At 31.9% G+C, this 9,811-nt stretch overlaps 1 protein-coding gene across 2 annotated transcripts; it reads right to left on the reverse strand.

Annotated features, from left to right (window-relative positions):
• Positions 1 to 255: 255 nt before the first annotated feature.
• slc26a11 (solute carrier family 26 member 11) lies at positions 256 to 9,490 on the reverse strand. Of its 2 annotated transcripts, none has more exons than XM_059543947.1 (15): positions 9,261 to 9,490; positions 8,992 to 9,184; positions 7,454 to 7,539; positions 7,293 to 7,372; positions 7,046 to 7,188; positions 6,796 to 6,974; positions 5,408 to 5,480; positions 5,263 to 5,313; positions 5,127 to 5,187; positions 4,992 to 5,047; positions 4,771 to 4,911; positions 3,775 to 3,902; positions 3,269 to 3,368; positions 3,059 to 3,192; positions 256 to 935 (listed from the first exon to the last, which is right to left on the reverse strand). In XM_059543947.1, the coding sequence occupies exons 1-15, from the start codon at positions 9,441 to 9,443 to the stop codon at positions 834 to 836; spliced, it is 1,710 nt and encodes a 569-aa protein (XP_059399930.1). In that variant the 5' UTR covers positions 9,444 to 9,490; the 3' UTR covers positions 256 to 833. The 2 variants fall into 2 exon arrangements, with proteins under 2 accessions (XP_059399930.1, XP_059399929.1); XM_059543946.1 differs by having other exon boundaries at positions 3,269 to 3,386.
• Between the last annotated feature and the right edge of the window lie 321 nt (positions 9,491 to 9,811).

Raw genomic sequence — 9,811 nt, forward strand, 5'->3', positions numbered from 1 at the left:
GTATTGAATTGCGAGGTATAAACTCTGACGTACTTTCTCACAATCCCAAGTTTACATCTCACAGGTCTTAATTGCAAATGCTTCAAAAAAAAAAAAAAAAAAAAACAAGTGCTCATGCATCCATCTTTAAAATTTTGTCTTTGAACTTCTGTTTTTACTGAAGCTTCTGTTTGGTCCTCGCAACCCTTTCCATTCGACTGTAAGTGCCAAAGTATTTCAATATTTTATGTATATAATAAAACATTTCAAGCATAACAATTGTAAATCATATCACTTTAATACCAAAAGAGACATTTCAGTTTTAATGTCTGTTTCATCTTTGACAGTCCAAAAGAGTCCAGACATCTGTGTCCTAATGGAGATTTAGTTTCATCAAAAAAAAAAAGAATAATAATAATGTAAACACACTACACATATAAAAGTACTACTGTAAACTACAGAGAAATTATAATGAGTAATGCAATATATTTTAGGCTTTGTGAGACCTGTCAGATTGGTAGTGCTTTTTAACCTTAAAAAAACTAAAGATTTGACTCTTTCTAGTGTCAAGAAAAAGTGCATGTTCATAAAAAGACATAATCTCACCTGAGATTCGGAGTTTAAAACAGAATTTAAAAAAAACACATAGTGCAAAAGCATTATTTGGTCGTCATGAATACAAACGTTATGTAACTTTGCTCCCCGTCAGTTTTTATCAGAGTCTCTCTTCCTGAGTGCTGATTGGTCAAAGGTGTGCGCAGAATTTTTCAAGTGACCAATCATCAGAGGGTTTGAAGTTTCCAGATGCTGATTGGGTGAAAGCCACACAATCTGTTCTTGTTTGTGATTGGCTGTTAGTGATTGATACTGGTTAGAAGTTGCAAAGCCTGGTCTACTTTGTCTGTATGTCTGAAACCAGGAAGATCAGCCGACAACAACACATTCAATACTGACCGCTGAGACACACACACACACACACACACACACACACACACACACACACACACACACAGAGAGAGAGAGAGAGAGAGAGGAAAAGAGAAATTATAAATAACTATACTATACTTTTTATACACAGTATAATGTTAATTGAATTTCAAATGACTGAAATAGGTTATATTCATATGTATATTTCTTATTCAATATAATTTTATTATCTTTTTTACATTACATTTTTCAAATTTTCATGTTGTATTTTTTCAAAAAACAGAATATTCATATGTATACATATAAGAATAAGTTGCATCTTCTAATCTATTTATTTTAATATTTTTTATTTATGTATATTTACATTATATTTATAAACTTTTAGTTTTTTGTATTTTAACTTTGTTTATATTCAAATGCATAAATGTTGTACTTATAACAATAATAGTAAAAAAATCTCTATACACAGCATAACTTTAAATGTTTTTAAATGCCTCGAACAATACATAATCTTAATTATAAAATATTATATTTATATTTTATGCCTTTTTAAAATATACAATTGTATGCCTTTTTATATTTGTAATTTTCTATGTATTTATTTTGCATGTATTTTGTTTCAAGCAATATAATAATTATCAATATTTGAATCCACTTAAAATATATTTAGATTATTTTATCTTTTTATTGTACTTATTTTTTATATTACATGTATTTGTATATATACAGTATGTGTATGTATAAATATATGTATATGTATATATGTGTATACATACATAAATACATATACATATATATATATATATATATATATATATATATATATATATATATATATATATATATATATATATATATACAGTACAGACCAAAAGTTTGGAAACATTACTATTTTTAATGTTTTTGAAAGAAGTTTCTTCTGCTCATCAAGCCTGCATTTATTTGATCAAAAATACAGAAAAACTGTAATATTGTGAAATATTATTACAATTTAAAATAATTGTTTTAAAATGTATTAAACTTTAAATTATCATTTATTTCTGTGATGCAAAGCTGAATTTTTAGGATCATTATCACATGATCCTTTAGAAATCATTCTAATATGATGATTCATTATCAAAGTTGGAAACAGTTCTGCTGCTTAATATTTTTTCAGAACATGTGATACTTTTTTAGGATACTTTGATGAATAAAAAGTAAAAAAAAAACTGTTTTTAAAATATAAATATTTTGTAATAACAATATACACTACTGGTCAGTAATTTGGGGTCAGTAATTTTTTTTTCTTTCTTCTTTTTAAATAAAATCAATACTTTTATTCAGCAAGGATGTGTTAAATTGATAAAAAGTGATAGTAAAGAAAATATATTATTAGAAAATATATTATTAGAATATATATTATTAGAAATAGTTTTTTATTTTGAATAAATGCAGTTCTCTTTAACCTTTTATTCATCAAATATATTAGACAGCAGAACTGTTTCCAACACTCATAATAAATCAGAATATTAGAATGATTTGTAAATGATCATGTGATAGACTGGATGTTACATGTGACACTGAAGACTGGAGTAATGATGCTGAAAATTCAGCTTTGCATCACAGGAATAAATTATTTTTTTTAAAGTATATTCAAATAGAAAACTATTATTTTAAATTGTAATAATATTTCACAATTTTACTGTTTTTTCTGTATTTTTGATCAAATAAATGCAGGCTTGATGAGCAGAAGAAACTTCTTTCAAAAACATTAAAAATAGTAATGTTTCCAAACTTTTGGTCTGTACAGTATATATATATATATATTTATATATGCTAAATGAGTTTCAAATGCCTCAAACAATATATTCTTTTTCATAAATACAATATTTATATATATTTAAAAGCTGTAAAAATTGATTTAAATACTCATGATTATACTATTTGTTACAGAGTAAAAAAAAAGAAACATTACCAGTTATATACATATATAATTTAAATAATATTTAACTATTATATTAATATACTAATATCTAAATGAAATGTTTTATTTTCAAGTATTGTTTACTTAATGGTTATCCTAATTTCATAAATAACATGTTAACATTGGCAGCTGCAATAGTGAATGTCTGTGGGATGCCTACACATGTGTGCTGATATTAAACTTTAGTACCTTTAGTCCAGCGAAGATCATTGATACTCCCCTCAGCTCAAACTGTTTGAGCAGTTCAGTCAGTTCATGGACGACAGTGAAGTCTATAGAGCTGACGTGAGCACAGTCCAGAACCAGACAGCGCGGAGGAGACACTGACAGAGCACAGACACAAAACCATCAGCACTTGAGGACATCAGCTGTGTGTGTGTGTGTGTGTGTGAGTCTCACCATGAAGAGCGTGTTTGTACACGAGTCTGCTGAGATGCTCCGTCATGGGGAAGTTCAGCCCACTGTCCAGCTCCAGAAGCAGCACGCCGTGATCAGACACCTGGACACAGACACAAACCTGACTGACTGCTGCATGAGTGCCATTTTCATACATCACACTTCATTTCACACTGGAATCATTATATCAATTCTACTTATAGCAACTGAAGTGCATTGAACTTTTCTGGATAAAAAATATCAAAATATTTTATTATGTTATTATATATAATATTTTTTAAACATTTAAAAATTTTCAGTGTACTAACAGTCCAATTATCACATATTATCAATGTAATCAAAATTTTTTTTTTTTTGAGACTACACTTTTTTTATGGTGATTTCTACTAGCACACATTCTAAAGCTCAAACAGAAAGGAGATTTCTAAAATAAAAGTCTTTCATTTACAGCTCACAGTCTGCATTTATCATTTACAGCTATTTCATAAAAAAATGCCCTCGCAACTCACTTTCACTTTGGGTCTGGCCACAACGTACAACAGCATGAAACCAGAAACAACCACACCTCCCACAATGCCATACTGCACCTCCCAGAAACTGACCACAAACGTCACCAAGAACGGCAGCAGATCGAGTCCTAAAGGAAACAACCAGATTTGAACAAGAATCAACATTGCATATACCGTATTTTTCGGACTATAAGTCGCATAAGTCCAAAAATACGCCATGATGAGGGAAAAAACATATATAAGTCGCACCGGACTATAAGTCGCATTTATTTAGAACCAAGAACCAAGAGAAAACATTACCGTCTACAGCCACGAGAGGGCGCTCTATGTCTTCAGTGTAGACTACAGGAGTACTGAGCAGCATAGAGCGCCCTCTCGCGGCTGGAGACGGTAATGTTTTCTATTGGTTCATTTCTCATGGTTCATTTCTCTCGGTTCATGTCAAATTAATTTTTATAAGTCGCACCTGACTATAAGTCGCAGGACCAGCCAAACTATGAAAAAAAAGTGCGACTTATAGTCCGGAAAATACGGTAGAATACGGTTTTTTCTTTCTTCTTTTTAAATAAAATCAATACTTTTATTCAGCAAGGATGTGTTAAATTGATAAAAAGTGATAGTAAAGAAAATATATTATTAGAAAATATATTATTAGAATATATATTATTAGAAATAGTTTTTTATTTTGAATAAATGCAGTTCTCTTTAACCTTTTATTCATCAAATATATTAGACAGCAGAACTGTTTCCAACACTCATAATAAATCAGAATATTAGAATGATTTGTAAATGATCATGTGATAGACTGGATGTTACATGTGACACTGAAGACTGGAGTAATGATGCTGAAAATTCAGCTTTGCATCACAGGAATAAATTATTTTTTTTAAAGTATATTCAAATAGAAAACTATTATTTTAAATTGTAATAATATTTCACAATTTTACTGTTTTTTCTGTATTTTTGATCAAATAAATGCAGGCTTGTAAATCTCACTCTTGACTCTCCAGAGCTGGACTGGCACTCTGAAGTCTATCATGGGACTGACGGCGCAGATGATGACGGCAGCCAGTGACGCTTTAGGGATGTAGAAGAAGAGCGGCATGAGGAACGCCAGCGACAGCAGCACTATAACACCTGCCCAGAAACACAGACTTTCAGACGCTCGCCACATTTTAGATGTCAGCCTGATGGCAAGGAGTGTGTGTGTGTGTCACCTGTGACGATCCCTCCAGCAGGTGAACACACTCCGGTTTGAGAGTTCACAGCGGTTCTGTCCTTAGACAACACATAAAAACACTTAGAAATAAACCAACAGACACTTTAGTCCTGGCAATGAGTTGCAGACGCACCTTCCGAAGCTGCCCGTGACAGGATATGCCGACACAAACGAGCCCATGATGTTTGTGAGACCTGCAGAAAACATCAGAATGAGAAATGACTGATTCACGCTCTGTTAAAGCTTCACAAGCGAGGAGAAACTCTTACCAATGGCAAAGAGCTCTTGGTTGGCATCGATTCGGTAGTTATTCTTGCTGCCTGCGTGGAGAAAAGAGTGTAAAATGTGTCAAAACAGCACCTGTGTTGGTATATACAGAATATAAATAGTATGAAGACAGTCTGAAGCTCTTACTGAAAGCCTTTGCAATAGCGATGCTCTCTAAGACGCCCATTAAAGAAATGACAGCCAGACCGCCGCCCAAGTCCTGAGAAAACACACCTGATTGGTCCGTTATGATCACTATTAATTTAGATGGGCTATTTAAAATACTGTATCTAAATTGTCATGTATACACATATACTAGTGACAGCTCAAGTTTTTCTGGGGTCCAATGACATTCAGGAGGCCACGAGGGGATGCTAGAGGGTGCTTTGGACTATTTTTATATTGTGTGTTTTATATATATATATATAAAAAAAGTATTATTCTTTTGAAAGAATAATGGGGCTAGTTTTTAACATTAAGCAATAAAACAAACGTATTTTCTGTTTTGAAATTAATAGTGCATCGAAAAGTAATTCATTTAGAAAATATATTTTAATTATTTTTGGCTTTAGCACAGTGGTACAGTTTAATTTGTCTAATAATACAATATAGAATGTAGAAAATATTTTCATAAAACTAAACATTTTTGTTTATAGAAAAACCTTTCATCTTTATAAGAATATATAGCATTTTAAGAATAATAATTATTACCTTTTTTTTAATATGAATGAGTGTTTATATATACAGTAATATTATTACACTTAACTTCACATTTAATATGGGAATAGAAAAATTAATTTTGAGGTATTATTTCTTTAAGCAACAGGATAATAATGCTTATTCTAATCGGTTTACAATTTAATTTTATTATTTTATATATATATATATATATATATATATATATATATATATACATTATTTGAATAAATTAATATTTAAATATTTAATATTTTACATATAAAAAAATGATAAATGTGTTTCATATACCGCTAATAATATATGCTCTAAAGAAAATTGCATTTAAAATTTTTATTATAAATGCAGTATATCATCTTTTAAAGATTATTACAAACAACAGAATAATCCTGATAATTGTATTATATTAATATACAATTTATTTTTTATTACTTTATCTATTGTTTTATTTAAATTTAATAAATATTTAAATATTTTACACATATATATATATATATATATATATATATATATATATACACACACACACACACACACACACACACACACATATATATATATATATATATATAAAATAATTTATATTCTTAAGTAGAGATCATTTAAATTAAATATAACTGTATTATAGCATTCTTACATTTTTACCAAAAAAAAATAAAAAAAAATATATATATATATATATATCTCAGTCTACTGACAATCCTATTCTAAAAATATAATAATTTAAGAATGAATTTCTTAATATAATCATGCAGAATTAGATTTTCTTTTTGGTGGGGGTCCTTGACATTAAAAAACTATAAAAGATTTGTCTCAAAAACTACACTGCTATCTCTCACCTTTACAATGTCGCTGAAAGTAATCACCGTGCCATTGGCTACTGTTTCTGAAAGGGGCGGGGCTTTGAACAGAGGCAGACCTTGGGCGGTTTTTCCAGTGAGACTGAAGAAATGGTGACCGGTGACCTCAGCGGAATACGCAACACCCGTCGCTACGACGACGACCAGAGCGTTCCGGACTCAAGACAAGAAATAAGTATAAACATCTGTCGGTTACATTTCACATTCACAAGAGTTTTTAAGCACTCACTAGTAGCTAAACTCCACACCAGCCTCCGGGCAGATCGGACGAGGAGAGGAGCCTCGTCTTCAGACGAACCAAGAGAATTCTTCATCAGCGTCAACATGACCAGGAAGAACAGACAGCACAGACCCAGAATCACATCTCCAACTCTGAGAACACAGCTGATTGAGATACACACTTCGACAAGACGTTTTAACACAGTAGGAATTAGCAAGAAGGTGAAAGCTCATTGGTCTAACAAATGAGTGCTCACCGGGCCTCAGGGATCTTGTGGAAGGTGTAGTAAACCTGTAAGAAGAACTGCTGTGGGATCTCCTTCAGACCCAGAATATTCTGCATTCAAATGATGACAACTCTTCAGAGAACTCTAGAAATGAAATGACAGAGCTGTGATAGTGACTGTGAGACTCTGACCTTGAGCTGGCCGAAGCCGATTGTGACGGCCGCTGCACACGTGAAGCCTTTAATTACTGGATGTGAGATGAAGTCCAAGAGGAAACCTGAGGAACAAACATCAACAGAAAAAGCATCATCAGATCAGCTGATTGCATTCAGTAAAACAACAAAACAAAAAAACGTTAAAAAACAAATTTAATTGAGATTTCATTGGATTAATTATTCCAATAAAATACAATAGTAAAGCTACAACACCTGTAAGTTCAGACAGTAATATACAATAATATTTTTTTATAATAATCAATATATTTGTATTATTTATAAAAATAATATTTAATATATTATTATTTCTGAAAACACAAATATTCAAATATTTTGACGGATTATTTTATAATTTTTATTTATTCATTAATGAATTTACATTTCGTCACAAAAGTAACAGCAGCAACGACAGCAACATAAAAGGGTCAAAGACGAGACGTCACCGTTTTAGATTCTGCAACAAAATATTTTTTGAAAATACATTACACTTTTAGTTTTTTGATACTTTAAACCCTGTTTTCGACCCCATAACATTTGTTTGTTTTCATCTTCATTCAATTATAAAGCTGCAACACATTTAAAAAGTATTCAAACTGTTATTATTATTATTATTATTATTATTATTATTATTAATATAATTAAATAATAACTGATATTAATATTTGTGAAAACATTCAGTTTAGTAAATATCAAATTGAGCTTTTTGGGTTAATTTATTACTTTTTTAACAACACTTTTATAAGTTGTTCTAAAATGTGATGCTACTATTACCTCTGCTACTAATAATAATATTATAGTGGTCACATTTTTAAAACCTGTTGCTACATTTTGGTGTGCGGCTTCACAGGCGTGAGCAGGAAGTTGAACAGGAAGTAATAGAATCGAATGGTTATGTGAGAGAGAAAACCCACAAACTTCCTGTTTTCAAGACGAAACTGATTTAAAGGCAGCTGAGTCAGCTTTGTCTTCTTGGCTGCATCATTCTTTATATAATCTTCGGAGTATAAATATACTTAGAATTTTAATAAATAATATTTAAATAATAATAGTAATAGTACAATCCATATCAATTTTTCTTTAGTGCAAAAATCATTAGGATATTAAGTAAAGATCATGTTCCTTGAAGATATTTAGTAAATCTCCTACCGTGAATATATCAAAAATTAATTTTTTTAGATTAGTTATATGCATGGCTAAGAATTCATTTGCACAACTTTAAAGGCATTTTCTCAGTATTTAGATTTTTTTTTTGCACCCTCAGATTCTAGATTTTCAAATAGTTGCATCTCAGCCAAATATTGTTTGATCCTAATAAACCATACATCAATGGAAAGCGTATTTATTCAGCCGATTTCGAAAAATTGACACTGACACAATTGACGAGTTTTGTGGTTCAGGGTCACATATATATAAATATTTAAAACCAAAATTAATAAAATGACTGGATGAATCACACCAATCTAGAGTCAAATCATGGCTATAAATGTTAACATTAACCCGATTTCCCATCATACCCAGCCTCAGTAGAGCCATTCCCGCCTGGATGATGCCGCACAGCAGTGTGAGCACCACCGCAAACACAGGATCTCCACCGATATACTCCGAACACAGCAGAGACATGATGGCCGTCGGGCCCAGCGTGATGTCTTTAGATGTGCCAAATACACAGTAGATGAAACCACCCATAAACGCAGAATACAAGCCGTACTGGAAAACAAACAAGACACTGTGTCAAGAAAACCTTCCTCAGTCTCAGTCTGTGGAAGAGCGTGAATGTTCTCACCTGCACAGGTAAACCAGCCACTTCTGCGTAGGCCAGAGCCTGAGGAACCGCTGTCAAACCCACCGTCAGACCGGCGATCAGGTCCATCTTCAGCCAGGTCAGGTTATACCTGGGGAGCCAGGTGAGTATGGGAAAACCAGAGCGCAGGGCGGCATACCAACGGATACCAGTCACCCGCTCCATCAGTAGACCTTTAGGTCCAGCAAATCACCATCAGATAGAGCTGTAGTGCTTCATCCAGGATGTTGAACACCACTCAGATGGTGTGGTCAAACAATCATGTGGCAGAGATCATGAGAAGAGTGCAGCTAGAGATCCAATAAGCTACTTCTTGCTTCTCTGGAAGGTTTATTTTTAATTTTTTTTAAGTATATCTGTGGAGAATTCAACACCACTTGTTAGTAAAACTATAAAAATAAAACCACAAGACAGCATGGCTGCAAGCTAAAAGACCACATGATCACGAGATTCAAACACTGCTGATTGTGAAATCGCTTGTTCAAATGTGAATCTGAGTGCCACACCCTGAAACACACCAAAATAATTCATGA

The sequence above is a fragment of the Carassius carassius genome, chromosome 48 (assembly GCF_963082965.1).
Source record: "Carassius carassius chromosome 48, fCarCar2.1, whole genome shotgun sequence".
Classification (NCBI taxonomy): Eukaryota; Metazoa; Chordata; class Actinopteri; order Cypriniformes; family Cyprinidae; genus Carassius; species Carassius carassius.